Source organism: Pristis pectinata, chromosome 30 (assembly GCF_009764475.1).
Source record: "Pristis pectinata isolate sPriPec2 chromosome 30, sPriPec2.1.pri, whole genome shotgun sequence".
In the NCBI taxonomy this organism is placed as follows: Eukaryota; Metazoa; Chordata; class Chondrichthyes; order Rhinopristiformes; family Pristidae; genus Pristis; species Pristis pectinata.
The window spans coordinates 5,230,166-5,246,461 of record NC_067434.1 but is presented as its reverse complement, the minus strand read 5'-3'; the positions used below and the strand labels follow the sequence as shown (position 1 = coordinate 5,246,461).

The window sequence follows — 16,296 nt, the reverse complement described above, 5'->3', positions numbered from 1 at the left end:
CGGCCTACAACCTTCCTCTGGAATGTGGGAACCACAGCTGAAGTTTGTAATATTGATATTGTAATATTGCAAAACCCAGACAGGATGATTTTTACATTTCCCAGTAGGACTGGTTTAGGGCAGTTACATTTGTTGGTCTTATTGTCAAAGATTTTGCCACTCCTTCTCCTGGTGTGGTTTTCAAGATTCAACAGGAACATTGTACCTTCCACTGTCCTGCTAAATGGGCGATGTGGTGTGAGGCCCATCTCCTCATTATCACTGCCCCTTTTAGGGATTTACTCTGGACAGCAGCACTTATCTAGTTTTCCCCAGTTCATTTAGCTGGGTCTCTCCTGCAGTCCATTAGGACCAATCAACTTCTCGCTCTTCAAATACCGAAGATATTGACAGTATAAACTTGACAGTACTGATTTTGTCCTGCAAGTACTAGTAATCACAGACTATTGGATAATTTCTGTGGATTCACAGGTGTAAACAGCCTATTTCAATTTCTTACAATCTTCTTGATATCACAATGTGTTGCATCCTAATCTACATTGCTTCATGCTTCACTTTAGCAGCTCTCTGTTAAATAGCCTCAGGCTTTCCTTCCTCTGTTACATTAACAGGACTCTGCTTTGGTGATTCAGTGAGTCGCAGGTTCAAGGTTCAGCTTGTAAATGAATTTAGCTGCTGTGGCAAGGAAATTATTGGGCCCGTCAGTCACCATCAGTTCTGCCCCATCAGCAGTTGCTCAAACCCATGTCCCAAGCTTCATGGTCGGCAATATTTTCCTTGTGCTCGAGTGCCTTGGCTTCAATGCTTGTTGCACAGATGGCATCAGCCACTCCAACTTGGCAGTGACCCTTTGTATTTATGAATGAACAGTGTACTCTGTAATGTGGGGACCAGGCAAAGACAAGCAGCGTTATTTATGTCAGACGCAGCAGTCTAATGCTGCAACGATGCCAACTTATACTGGCCTATCCGAATCTGTCACTGTATTCCAGAGTTTGTTCACTCTGTTGATCCCATCTCTAATTGTGTTGTCGGGCCTGGTTCACTTAGCGCTTTCCCAGAGGTTTTATAATTCATCCTCAGCCAGCCTTCCCTTCTCTCCTCTGCTCTCAGTGTTCACCCATGCTCCATCTCGCAGATTTAGAGGGACTGAAACTTGACACTTGACAATTTAAACTGGTGGACAGTGGCTGCACCACTACCTCATTCCTGTACTTAACAGAAGCCACTTAACCCAGCGTGAGGCAGCTAGAAGTGAAGAAACTATCTCTGTCGATTTTCCATAAGCAGAAGGAAGAGGGTGACATGGAGGGTGATTAAAGTGAAGCTTTAATCAGGTAGTTTGAGTCATTGACTTGGATCTTCACTCAATTCTAAGGCAAGAGATGTCACAGAATCACAACATGCTCAGAAGTTGCTACAGGAGAAGGGGAAGAATTAATTACTTTGGATGGGCCAGTTTAAGTTCTGAACAGTGACAGCAACATCTTTAGATAATAGATGAAAACCAGTGTCATTCATTAGTTAATACTCCAGCTCCCAGCCTCTCTCTATTACAACTGCATTCCTTATTTTTCCATTTTTAATGTGTATTTTTGGGGTTTTTGTGTGAGCATTTAATGCCCATCATTGTACGGCCACAAGAAGGTGGTGCTAAAACATGTTGAAACCCTTGTGATGAATATCCACAGGGCTTGGTGCAAGAGTTTCAGATTTAGACCCAGAGGCAATGAGAAATGCAGCTGAAGAAACTTCAGCAAGTTGCCACAAGTCAGATAGTGCTCTCTGAAACCCTGGCACACCAATAGTTCTATGTCTGAAACCCGGCCTCAGAAATAATCTGGATTTTATTTAAGTGAGTAACTACATGCTGAACCATAATGTTAGACGACTGTTGAACTACTGAAATGGTCACAGCAAATTTAATAAGAGTGGTTTGATGCAATTGCTTTTCCATCTCATTGACCAAAAGACCATAAAAAACCAATAAGAAACAGGAACAGAAGTAGACGATCTGGCCCCTTGAGCTTGCTCTGCTGTTCAATAAGATATCTGATCCGTCTTTCCTCTAGTTCTCTTTCTCACCCTCTCATAACCCTTGATACCCTTACTGTTTAAAACTGTTTCTCACCTTTGCATATGTTCAAAGATTCAGCCTCCACAGCCTTCTGAATCAATAGAACACAGAACATAGAACAATACAGCACAGGGACAGGCCCTTTGGCCCACAATGTCTGTGTTGAACACAATGCTGAATTAAATTAATTCTCTTCTGCCTGTACATGATCCATATCCTTCCAGTCCCTGCATATTCATGCATCCATCTAACAACCTCTTAAATACTATTATATCTGTTTCCACTATCGCCGTTAGCAACCCCTTCCAGGCAGTAAAAAAACTTGCCCTGCACATCTCCTTTGAACTTTCCCCCTCTCACCTTAAATGCATGTCCTCTAGTTCTTGATATTGCTACCCTGGGAGAAAGATTCTGACTGTCTACCCTATCTATGCCTCTCATAATCTTATAAACTTCTATCAGGTCTCCCCTCAGCATCCGACATTCCAGAGGAAGCAACCCAAGTTTGTCCGACCTCTCCTTTGTAGCTCATACCCTCTAATCCAGGCAACATTCTGGTAAACCACTTCTGCACCCTCTCCAAAGCCTCCACATCAATGGGGCGACCAGAATTGCACACAGTACTCCAAGTGCGGCCTAACCAAAGTTTTATATTTCTGTAACATGACTTCCTGACTCTTATATTCAATGAAGGCAAGTATGCCCTATTCCTTCTTTACCACCCTACCTACTTGGTAAATTGGAAAATTGGTTTATTATTGTCACATGTACTGAGGTACAGTGAAAAACTTTGTTTTGCATGTCATCCATACAGATCATTTCATCACATCAGTACATTGAGGTAGTACAAGGGAAAAGCAATAACAGAATGCAGAATATAATGTTACAGTCACAGAGAAGGTGCAGTGCAGGCAGACAATTAGGCTCAAGGCCATGCTGAGGTAGATTGTGAGGTCAAGAGTCCATCTTAACGTACAAGGTGTCCATTCAATAGTTTTATAACAGCGGGATAGAAGCTGTCCTGGAGCCTGGTGGTACGTGCTTTCAGGCTTTTGTATCTTCTGCCTGACGGGAGGGGGGAGAAGAGAGAATGTCCAGGGTAGGAGGGGTCTTTGATTATGTTGGCTGCTTTCAGTGAGCTATGGACTTGGGCCCCAGATCCCTCTGTACATCAATGCTGTCAATTCAGTAATGAATTCCAAAGACTGACAATTCTTTGAGAGAAGAAATCATCCCAGCCTTAAATGGGCCCTCCCTTATTCTGAGACTTTGCCCTTGGGTCCTCCTCTCTCCCATGAGGTAAAACAGTCTCCAAGCATTTACTCTATCAAGCCTGCTAAGAATAATTGCCTCTTATTCTTCTAAACTCTAATAAGTACAGACACAATCTGTTCAACCTTCATCCGAAGTCCTCCCTGTACCTGGGGTCTGCCAGGTAAACTTTCTCCCAGCGATAACATATCTTTTATTAAGTAATGGGTCCAAGACATTGAATAATACAGGCGGTCATTTTAATTAAAAGTATATTTAGCAGATAGGTGTTGTGGCAGATTTGAGTTCTCCCAAGATTACAAATGAGGCCCCTGTGAAATGATGACCCCTTGGCTTGTTCGTGGCTTGAACCAATCGATAATCCTGACCGCCCAGATGTATTTTTAGAGCTGGATTCATTATTGTCAGAGGTCCTGAGATTATGCCCTTCTAAAAATGTATTCATTGTCAATTAAAACAACTGAAGTTATTGATCCTGTTGATTTTATGTCGTAGCGATTTGCATAGTCTATTTAAAATGAATGACTCATGAACTGTTATTACTGTTACCGCTAAGGCCCAGAACTCTTGAATTTGCAACATAATTGGCATTTTGATGTGCTCTGCATGAGTTGAATACAGCATGTGTAAAATAGTGAAACAATTTCCAATATACGTTCAGCAGGGGAGCCTTGGTTTTGTTTTCTGACAACACAGCATTGCTACAACAATTAGACTAAGTACTCTACAGTGGGAGCTCTTGGAGAGGGTAGGTAAATGTACAAGGGAGCAAATAATATGCTAATACAATTAGGAAAAAGTAAGGTGGGAGAATTTTAGATTTTCATTCAAGGTTTTAGAATCAAGATGGTCAGATGGAGTTCAGCTACACTTTAGATGATTTTATTGAAGCGGGGTGGGGAGGAGGGACTACTGGCTTGTATTCCTAAAAGTTTGAACATAAACATAAATTGGTTAATCTCATGCTCAGTGTCTGTGATGTAATTTTATGCAATTCCAGTACTGTCTCATGGTTGTCATATGTTCTCCAACCAGACGGCAGACCCCCATGGTTAGATGAATCTGGCCTATTGCACGGAACTCCAGTCTTAATTTTCTGTGTGCTCTTGGTGCCCTTCCTTCCAGACATACTGGGGAACTTTGAACTACTGGGCGGCATGGTAGCGTTGCGGTTAGCGCGACGCTATTACAGCGCCAGCGATCGGGGTTCGATTCCCGTCGCTGTCTGTAAGGAGTTTGTACGTTCTCCTGTGTCTGCGTGGGTTTCCTCCAGGTGCTCTGGTTTCCTCCCACATTCCAAAGATGTACGGGTAGGTTAATATGGGTTTAAAATTGGCGGCACGGACTCGTTGGGCCGGAAGGGCCTGTTACCACGCCGTAAATAAAATTAAATTTAAAAAAAAGAACTCTGATCTGAGGAGAGTGGACTGTATGCTTATTCAAATGCTTGTTGTCAGCTTGGTTCAGTTGGTAGGAACCCTCAGTGAGACTCAGAAGGGATTCAGGTCCCACTTCAGGAGTTGAGCACAAGTCCAGTACTGGCACTTTAGGGAATCAGAGGATATGGGGTTGGTGCAGGAAAGTGGTGCTGAGGTCAGCCATGGTCTTATGCAATGTCACAGCAGGTGGGAGAGGCTGCATGGGTGCTCCTGTTTCTTTCTCTTATCTTCTGTAGCCCAGTGCTGGATGTTTAGAAGCGCTGCTTTCAGAGTGATGCTAAACCAATGATCTGTGCCTGGTCGGGTACAAGATTATGTGACACCATTCAAAGAAAAACAATGTCCTGATGCACCTAATCGACAACTCCAAAACATTCACTTTATTTCTGTTTGTTGAGTTTCACTGCATACAAATTGACCCCCACATTTACCTCCATGGCAGAGAGTGCATTTCTAAACAGATTTCATTGGTTGTGGAGCACTGCCTGTATCTGATCCACTTTACAGTGCACACAAAAAAAATTCTGCAGATGCTGGAATCTGGAGCAATACACAAAAAGTGCTGGAGGAACTCAGCAGGTCAGGCAGCATCCATGGAGGGAAATAAACAGTCGACATTTCGGGCCGAGACCCTTCATCAGGACTGGAAAGGAAGAGGGCAGAAGCCAGAATAAGAAGGTGGAAGGAGGGGGAGGAGCACAGATAGGCAGGTGACAGGTGAGTTCAGGTGATAGGCGAGTCCAGGTGAGAGGGGGAAGGTAGGTGGGTGGAGGAGGGGGAGAAGATGTAATAAGCTGAGAGGTGACAGGTAGAAGAGGCCAAGGGCTGAAGAAGAAGGAATCCGGTAGGAGAGGGCACTGGACCGTGGAATAAAGGATGGGGGAGGGGAGGAGAGGAGATGGGCAGGTCATCAAGGCGGGGGAAGGGAGCCACAGGAATAAGGGAAGACAAAAGAAGAGGGGGGGTGGACGAAAAAGAAGGGATGGGGTTACCGGAAGTTAGCAAAATCAATGTTGAGGCCATCAGGTTGGAGACTCCCAAGGCAGAATATAGGGTGTTGTTCCTCCAACCTGCATCTGGCCTCAGCGTGGCAGTAAAGGAGGCCATGGATAGACATGTCAGTGCCGGAATGGGATGTGGAATTGAAGTGGGTGGCCGCCGGGAGGTCCTGGCTTTTGTGGCGGACAGAGCGAAGGTGCTTTACAAAGTGGTCACCCAATCTGCGGCGGGTCTCACCGATGTACAGGAGGCCGCACCGGGATGCAGTAGTCTCCCTTTGATTTTTGTTTCAATCCTCCTGCAAGTATGAGATTTTTCTACACAATAAAGATGTGAAAGCCTCAACATGAAAGCAGCTTCTCTACTTTGTGAGTCCACTTCTCCACTGGTGGAGCTATTCCAACTTTTATTATGATGGGTTCTTCTCAAAAGGTTCTTTAAACCAGCATTGAATGAGGGCTCATGATTGTTTTATTCCAGGCTGGAGGGCAGCAATATCTTTTCATGTGTGATAGAATAGGCCTTGCTTGAAAAAATTTACGCAAATCTCTTGAGCTATGGTCGTGAGAGGGAGAGGGGAAGAGAGAAGGTGGGGGAGAGAATTGGGGTGGGCCCAATATGGTTTGAGATGTAGGTGGTCAAAGGTGCCTTGGAAGGGGCAGCATCATGGGAAGGGGCATCAGGATCTAACAAATGATTGAGTAGTGTAGAGAGACGCGATGTTCATTCTGAGGTTGGAGGCAGTGCTTTCAGAGAAATAACCAAGGAGGTTAAAAACAAGATTTGGAAAGATGAGTGCAGCAGGAACGAACAAGAAGCAACATTCTTAAAGGAGCATAAAATATGGATTCCTTGCACCCCTTCTTCATGAACCAGGTACACAGATGGTTCCTTGTATCAGGATTCATCTCTCCACAAAAGACCTGCTTCTCGTCATGTTTGAGGGCTTTGAATGCACAAGCTGATGTTGCAGACAGATTGTCAGGAAGTGAATCGCAAACCTTTTGACATCATTGCTCTTGCCCAGTGGGTTCTCACTCCACATGTGACACACACAAGGAGTACTCAAACAAGCTGTCAAAATTCCGCATCCTGCACAAAGGACTGCATGGCATTATCGATTACTTATCGAGATTAGATTCTTTGTCATGGCACAAAAAGATATCGCACCACTTTGAGAGATTCTTTAGCTCCACTTAATCAAAGGACAAATAACTGCAGATACTGGAAGTCTGATAAAAACTGAGAATGTTCGTGTTCGTGTAGGGAAGCATGGTAGTTAAGTTCCCAGACTAGTGGTTCAGTTACTAGACTAATGGTTCAGTCACTAGACCAGTCTCCAGAGTTCTGGTTTAGAATTTATCCTCCAGATGAGGAACTTTAAACTAAATTCAAATTTTTTTGTAATTCTAGCAACTGTAATGGTCACCATGAAACTAACTGGATTGTTGTAAAAACCCATCTGGTTCACTGGTTCTTTTAGATAGCAGAACTTTTCTATCCTTACCCAGTCTGGTCTATAGGTGACTCTGGAGCCACCAAAGTGGTTGATTCTTAAATGTCTCCACAAAGGGGCAGTTTAAGGATGGACAATAAATGTCAGCATTGGCTGTGAACAAATAACTTAGAAGATCAGGAAGCAATTGTGGAGTATCTCTCTCCACAGATGCTGACTGACCTGCAAAGTATTCCCAGCATTCCTTGTTTTAATTTAACTCCAAATGTTTTGATTCTATTTCATTTTCTCCAGAATATGATATAGAATTGTATGCCAGTATGTAAGTGCTTGCTGCTGAATTGGAGAGACACCTTCAAACCAAAAGCAGGTTATGTGGGGTGGTATGATGGTGTACCAGTTAGAACTGCTGCCTCACATCTCCAGGGACCTCAAGTGCTGTCTGCGTGGATTTGGCACATTTTCTTCATGACTGTGTGTGCCCATCCCCCCTCAAATACTCCAGTTTCCTCCCATATCCAAAGAAGAATTGGTAGATTAAGTGATGACTGTAAATTATTCTTTAGTGTAGGTGAGTTGCAAAAAGAATTAAAGGGTAGTTGATTGGTGTGTGAGAGAGAGTAAGTTGCAGGTCTTTAGGGAGAGGAGGAATGGAGCGAATGGGGCTATTAGGAGGTGGCATGGACCCAAAGGTCTGAATGGCCTCATTCTGTCTTCTTAATAGTAAGTTTGTTTTTGCAACTGTTATAAATGCAACTTCTATTCTCCTTGCTTTGATGACTCTGCCTCTTTAAGAGAACTGTATCTGCTGGCTATAGTTAGTAACTTTTGAAAGCAAAGAGAATTATGGTAAATTTAAAATCAGATTTGCTGTAAAACCAAATGCATTTAGCATAACAGCCACATGATGTACTGCAAAGCTGGAGCTCTGATAAGTCAGAGCTGGCTGCCAAGTAAAACATGGAGAATAGTTATTATGTTGTAATAACCAAGCTAAGGCCTCCTTGTACAGAACAGCCACTGAGTCCGGAGGTGGGTGACTGGATAGGGCATTGAGGAAAGCAATCCTGCGATTTAAAAGAGTAGAAGGAGATAAAAGGCTGATTGAGAGGGAGGGGCTGTTGAGAATCAAAATACTGCAGACACTGAAAATATGAAAACAGGAACTGCAGGAAACATTCAGCAGGTCAATGGAAGGAGAAAAAGAGCTAATGTTTTAGCTCTCTCTCCACAGATGCAGCCTGACCTGCTGGGTTTTTCCAGCACTTTCTGTATTAATTTATTAAGAAGGGGCATTGGTGATGGTTGCAAGACACTGAGGGAAGACATATCATGGGAGCATTGAGGCTCTCGTAAAGGCAGTTAGGGCAGAGAGGAAAAAACCAAGCAAAGTGCAAAGGAGTTTACAGAAGGACGCTTATAAGAGTTGGATGAAGCACATGGGAAGAAGAAATATCTCTGAGGTGGAAGAAATGCAGCAAAAAACATTGGCAGAGATTAAAGGTCAGAAATATCCACTCCCCAGCCTTGCAAGGAGTTGAATGAGATGGGTTGTTATTGTGTGGCAGGTGATCAATGCTGACCAAGAAAGATCAATGCTGAGCAATGTTTGGGTGCTATCACAAGATTAGTTACCCCTTTGATTTAAGGGTTCTATACTCAATGCCTTTCATCAGCCAAAGCACTGAGTAGAGGAGTTGGGATGTTACGCTGCAGTTGTACAAGATGTTGGTGAGGCTGTATTTGGAATATTGTGTTCAATTTTGGTCACCCTGCTATAGGAAAGATGCCATTAAGCTGGAAAGAGTGCAGAGGAGGTTTACAGGGATATTGCCGGGACTCGAGAGACTGAGTTACGGAGAGAGGTTGAGCAGGTTGGGCCTTTTTCCAGTGGAGCACAGGAGAATGATGGGTGATCTTATAGAGGTGTATAAAATTATGAGGGTCATAGATAGGGTGAATTGTGCACAGTCGCTTTCCCAGGGATGGGGAATTAAGAACTAGAGGGCATAGGTTTAAGGTGAGAGGGGAGAGATTTAATAGGAATCTGAGGGGTAACCTTTTCCACCCAGGGAGTGGTCAGTAGATGGAATGAGCTGCCAGAGGAAGTGGCTGAGGCAGGTACATTACCAATGTTTAAAAGCTACTTGGATAGGTGCATGGATAGGAAAGGTTTAGAGCGATATTGGCCAAAGGCCAGCAAGTGGGACGAGCTCTGATGGGAATCTTGGTCGCCATGGACCAGTTGAGCCGAAGGGCCTTTTTCCTTACTGTATGGTTCTATGACTCTATGATTCGATTAAGGGACAATCTAGGAAAAAGCTTTAGTGGCAGAAGCGTGCTAGATGGTGAATGATCATTGCATACAATCATCTTCTGGGTAGGATGGTGGAGCATAGAGTTCTGGAGAAAATGTGTTAGAGAAATCCACCGGTCTCTGCAGAAGGTCAACCTCAGGTCAACACGTCTTCATCTTTCTGACCACGAGAAGCAATGTATTGCTACTTTGTGTGATCTAAGATTTATTATCTCTCTACACTCCCAGTCTCCGAGAATCTGTCAGAGCCCCCAAAGTGTTGTTGGCAAATAATTTGCAGGGAGTGTCTCTAGAATGTAACTATCCTGTGAGATATTGTCAATTAACACCCCAGTCAATCAATATTTTGCAGTCATCAAAAGCAGATGTGATGGAAAAAAGCTGGAATTAATGCCTGGTGTTACTTTGATCTGGAGGTGTAACACAATTGGAGTTTACACACTGAGGCTGTGGATACGTCTGTAGCGAAATTGGTGTGGGTGGCCTGAGGTGGGAATTTTCGCTGTGCATGCGCTTCATGTAGGGTACCCTGCTGAGGCTGCTAACCTCAGGCATCCCTAAAGCTTGCAGCCAGTGCTCTGAAAACCCATGGGGACATCCAGAAGTCAGATCTTCCATGAGAGAGGAGAGCTCAGCTGGGTGTGACCTGGGTGTGAGATGAGTGTGAACTGGGTGTGAGCTAGAGGCACTTGGGTGCGAGGTGGCTGTGAGCTGGATAAATGGGCATGAGGTGTGTGCTCCAGATGTGAGCTGGGTTGAGTTAGGTGTGAAATAGGTGTGATCTGAGTGTGAAATGGAGGAAGTTGTGTTTGTGGGTAGGAGTTCAGTAAGAGCTGGGTGTGAACTGATTGTGCATTCATTGTGAGCTGGGTGTGAGGTGAGTGGTTGTGAGCTTACTGTGAGCTGGGTGTGAGGAAGGCCATTTCTGCTATTTAACTATCCCTGTGATTTTTTTGTTAATGCCTCTGCTACAATCTTTGTGATATATCTGAGCATAGTTATTATGTAGAATGGTACTGACTGAGCAAGATCAGTGCTGTTGTAGGGATGTCAGATGTTTCAGGGCACTGGTGTGTCCACCTTTTATATCTGTCATGTCATATCTGTTTGTCATAATATCGGAAATATTAAAGTCTCAGAAACTGCCACAGGCATTCCTTGAAATATTTTGGAATGATCCAATATTTTTGCATTTCAAGTTCTTGTTCCCTGTGATGACTTTCCCAGCTGAAAGGATGAGGAGCTTTTGGAAAGACTTTTAATATGCCTGCAAATAGTTGGCTCAGAACTTCACATCCAACGGAGCTCTGGCTGAAAAGATCCCAACGGGCTTCCTCAGGTATCGGAGTCTGGAATCTGAACAAAGCAGAAAGAATTTGAAGAGTTTAATTGTGTGTGACAACAAGAATATTGTGCTCTGATTTAATAACACCTGAGCTCAGTCCTGCACTAAACCACGTCCACAGCAGACAGGCTGGTGGTCCTTATGGTGCGGAGGTTTACGTTCTCAGTATTAGAGAAGATTAAAGAAGAGACGGTGGATAAAAATAAAATAGTTGGGACAGAATAGATGTGACAGAGAGCCATCTTTGGTTTCAGTAAAAACAAACTTGTAAACAATGATTCCAGTCAAGCTTTTAAGATTAAACCCACCTATATCCCCACCCTGGTTGTGAGACGCTGTGTTGGAATAGAGGGAGGGAGTGTCCACTCACCTGTGTTACTTGGTGTTAAGAGACAGGGTTAAAACAGGGTTTTGACTTGGAACTGACAGTTAAAAGGCACAGGAAGATGATACCTAAACTGTAGCAGTTGTTAAAAGAACTGTGCTTGCACAGGCCATGGCTCTTTGGTTGTATGTTTTTTTGTTTCACCTCCTTAGCAACTTTCCCTATGGGCCCATTGTAGGTGCACTTTGTTTCCGTTTGTGGGGCCTTGTTGTGCACAGCTGCTCCACCACATTTGACAAAGTAACAGCAGTGACTGCACTTCAAAATAATTCCATTGGCTGCAAAACTTATTGGGCATCCTAAGATTGTGAAAGGTGCTACATAAATGCAGTTTCTTTCCTTTCCGAATGGTGTTTTTATTATAGACAACAACTTGCAGTTAAATAACATCATTGTCATGGCAAAAAGTCCAAGGTGCTCACCAGGATCATTTCCTGACACAATTTGGCACCCAGCCACATAAGGAGAGGAAGAGAAAAACATGAAGAGATGAAGAGGTTGAGGCAGGGAGTTACTGTGTTTAAGGCATGACTACCAGCGGTAGAGCAAAACAAAATGGCAATGCACGAAGGGCCAGAACTGGAGGAGCACAGAGAGGGTTCGGTGCTGAAAGAGGCTACAGAGAAGAATAGGTTGAGGCTGTAGAGAGACTTGGACTCCAGTACCAAAGAGTGTAACTCCAAACTTCTTATTATGAGTAGATTCCTGGATAAATCTGATTTACATTTTTCCCTCTGCCTACCCCTCCCTTTATACACCAACAGCTTAAAGCTCCCCTCTTTCCTTCTCCCCACCTCCTTGTCCTTGGATTCTGGCCTCCTATCAATACCCCTCTAACACTGATAAGAAAGCCTCCGGCTGTCTTGTCTCTTCCTCAGGACAGGAATCTCTCCACTGCTTCCCTCAAATGCCATCCTTCCAACCAAACATGTGCTCACCTGCCCTTTGAATCGATTGATTACCTCCTATTGCAAAGCATTTCGAGGCCTTGCTTGGTCTTTTATAACTGGTTAACTTTCATCTTTTCATTGCAACAACAGCTGGCTGCTTTTCTCTTCCCCCATCTCTTTTCCATTGCTGCACACCATTTGTTTGCTTCCCCTGTTGTTCTGCACAAGCTTTGTGTAGATATGACTCCAACCTCCCCTTTGCTTATTAGTTCCTCCTCTCACATGAGTGATTTGAGTGATCAGGCCACAACAAGCATCTCTTGTTCTTTCAGAACTTATTGCTAGAGTCCCCATGCCTTTAGAAAGATGTTCTGCAATAATAGCAATATATGAACAATTCATGCATTCGTGTGAAATTCTGCTGTGCACTGTTTTAGCAGAAGTTTTGATCTCCTTGTTTTTAATTAGTTAATATATTAATTAAAATAATGAACAAAATAACTTTTCTGTGAATATGTTAAAATCACGTCACAAATATATATTTCAAAGTTTAATGATATCTCAAATGTTTTTGTTAAAGATACATCTGATTATTCTGATTATTCTTAACTTATACCTGCTGGTTGATGTGGATACTTGTGTGTGTGTGTGCGTGCGCGTGTGTGTGTGTGTGTGTGTGTGTGTGTGTGTGTGTGTGTGTGTGTGTATACACACATGCACGTGATCATGTGTGACCACATGCATCCACATGTCTGTACATGTGAATCTGTGTATCCATGCATGCGTGTGCCTATGTGTGTGGGTGCACACTTGTAGACACACGTGTTTGAACAGACTTTGCTCGATGAATTGCCCATGGCAGAAGAAGCATTTCACCCTGGCTGTGGCTCTGAATTTTGTCTCCGACATGTTTTATGGAGAGTGCAGGATAATAAAGTATTTGCAATTTATGAATCAGCTGTCTAATTACTGGTCAGCTAATGATATTTCCTCCTGATATCTTAATTGTTTCTTCTATCGTACTGTTTAGAACCATAGATTAAATAGACTCAGGCTACTATCTGAGGCAGTCTACTGAGGAATAAAAAGTGGGGTTAGACTGCTGACATAAGATGACAACATAGCAAGCATAGACATACACTCACACACAAACACACACGCATATGGGCACAAACACACACACACACACACACACACACAAATCCTTATGCTTATTGACACACAAGTTCATACACTCACACACTTATACCTACGCATATAAACACACTCGTGCAATCTCAGTCACATACTCATCCACACCCATACTGACTCACAAATGTATTCTGACAGGATTGTTATTCATTTACCTGTTCTCTAAATTGCCTCCGTGCATCCCACTTATACTGCAGGTGTGTTTGTTTTCCAGGCCGAGATATGGCGAGTACAACTTTACCTGGCTATCCTCCACATGTCCCCCCAACTGGTCAGGGCAGCTACTCCACCTCCACACTGGCTGGCATGGTACCAGGTAACCTCAGAGCTCATTGAGATAATGTCAATGTGAAGGGGAAGAAGTGGTAAAAATGTCTTTTTCCATGACAATGTTTCATTGCTCAGAATGTGATGCGGTTAGTTATTATATCTGGGGCTAGTAATGGGACTGGCTGAAGAAAGCACCAGAGTACATGAAGAACTGTAAACACGCCGAGCTGATGGGATGTTTGCTTGGAACCCGTGATAACACAATGGATTGACTGAGGACAGGTGTTTCAGGGACTCAAACTGTAGGGCTGACAGGTAACAACCTCTCAGAAGGAGATAAGGAAAGGAGCAACAAACAATCTGCTTTAGGAACAGCTGTAGGGGGAAAGGAAATGTTGATGTTTCAGGTCGAAATCCTGCAGCAGGAGGTAAGGAAGGGGTTTACCACTGGATAGCCACTTGTTTGTTATTTGTTCATTCACTGTTTCAAAAACATTTGGTCATGGGCACCCTTTTGTTAATAACCACCAAAAGTTGTTAAGCAATCCTTTTGCAGATACTGCATTATTTATTAGTTTTTACTCAGTTTGGGCTTTGGGCATGGCTGACACGGCAGGCTGTTATTGGCCCTCCCTGACTTCCCTTCCAAAGCTGATGCCGAGCCACCTTGTACAACCACTGGTGTCCAGCTGGTGACGGTGCTGTCTTCCGACTGTTGGTGAGGGAGTTCCTGGATTTGGTCACACTGACAATGAAGGAATGGCGAGTTGGAGGGGAATCTGCAGGTAGTGGTGTTTCCACAGACCTTCTGCCTTCATGCTCCTTGGTGGTGGAGGTTGTGGGTTTGGGAGGTGCTGTGGGAGTAGTCTGAGTGAGAAGCGGCAGTGTACTTTGTAGATGGTGCACACTGCAGTTACAGTACGTTAGTGGTGGAGGGAATGAATGTTTAGGGGGGTGGATAGGGTATCAATCAAGTGGACTGCTCCTTCCTCAGTGGTGTTGAACTTCCTGAGAGATGTTGGCATTGCACTCATCCAGGCAAGTGGAGAGTATTCCATCACACTTATATTAAGTGCCTTGTGGATGTTGGAAAGGCTTTGGGAGGTGAGGACATATTTGAGTGGTGATGACATCTTTAACTCGATTCACATCATCCTGCTGTGTAGAATTATAGAACCAGAGAAGTGTACAGCACCGAGGAAACTACTTGATCTCTCCAAGTTGTGCAGGGTCTTATCCCCCTCCCCACTCTTTCCTTATATTCATGGAATGTTTGATTTCTTAAAAATCTACTAAGGATACTGTTTCTGCCACTACCTTGATTGGGCAATCCATCCCAATCTTCCAAAAAATATCCTCCTAAACAAATTTTTGGTGATGATTTGAAATTGGTGACTCATTAATTAGTGGTATAAGATTCTACGGATTTGTCACATCAATGTCTGTTGAAATGTTATCCTTCCTTTCCATCTTTCTTTACCCATTTTCATTAAATTGAAAGAATACTGCGACTAATCTTTAAAAATTTTCCAGGGAGTTTGCAGTAAGATGGTGTCTTTTCTTGCATGTTATCGGTATAATCTTGCCTTGACGCTGGTTTTAACAAGAGCCTGCTGGATTCCATTATTATCCCTGAACTGGCTGTGTCCTACATTAAATTCATCAGCATGGTGCGTTTCCATCATTTGCCTTCACCTGCAGTGTTACAAGGAGACTCCTCACATGGGCGGCGCGGTAGCGTAGCGGTTAGCGCGACGCTATTACGGCGCCAGCGATCGGGGCTCGATTCCCGTCGCTGTCTGGAAGGAGTTTGCACGTTCTCCCGTGTCTGCGTGGGTTTCCGCCGGGTGCTCCGGTTTCCTCCCACATTCTAAAGACGTACGGGTAGATTAACTTGGGGTTTAAAGTGGGCGGCGCGGACTCGTTGGGCCGGAAGGGCCTGTTACCATGCTGTAAATAAAATTTTTTAAAAATTTAAAAAAAATTAAGCTGCAATAATTAGACAAAGAAGGAAAACTATTTTGAAACTTTTTATATGTTTTAAACCTGATAAATTAACAACAATGAAACTCTGAAAGTGTCGGTTCATGTTCAGTAATTTATAATTAGGTTCTTCATAGACACTGGACTTGACACCTTTACCAAAATTTTTGTGAAAACCCTCATTTTCAACTGTAAATAAAATTATACAAGGTCACTATGCTTATATACATCGAAGAATAAATTGTAATGCAAGCAGATAAATGTGCAATTACTTCTGATTCAGCTTGCTTGTAGAATGGTTCATCAAAAATTTTATATTTGTTATTTTCAAAATATACTTGAGCAGAAGTGTGAATCAAACTTTACTCTTAAAAGTTAGAGCACTTTCGTAGAACATGACCCAAGGGTACTGGCACTTAGGCTCTGATAAGACCTATGACATGCTGTTACTGAAGTTTCAAACTGCCTTTTATAACATTTTCCATGTAAAGCTGTCAATTAAACTCAACATTGTGGGATTTCAGGATTAACCTTTGGGGGAATAGTGAGAGAATGGGCTTTAAGGATCAACGAACTAACAAAATTATATAGTGTCTTTCCTCGTCTTAGGTTGTTCCAAGGCTTTTGCAATTTGCTATTTCTGAAGAAACTGACCACCACCTTCTCAAGGCA

At 43.3% G+C, this 16,296-nt stretch overlaps 1 protein-coding gene across 5 annotated transcripts in view; it reads left to right on the top strand.

The window, feature by feature from the left end:
* Window positions 1-16,296, top strand: part of LOC127584643 (paired box protein Pax-2-like) — a 173,951-nt gene that overhangs the window by 139,759 nt on the left and 17,896 nt on the right. For all 5 annotated transcript variants that reach the window (XM_052041480.1, XM_052041481.1, XM_052041478.1 and 2 more), the window contains exon 9: window positions 13,586-13,687. In XM_052041480.1, coding sequence (XP_051897440.1) covers window positions 13,586-13,687 — 102 coding nt within the window. The remainder of the gene's footprint in view (window positions 1-13,585; window positions 13,688-16,296) is intronic.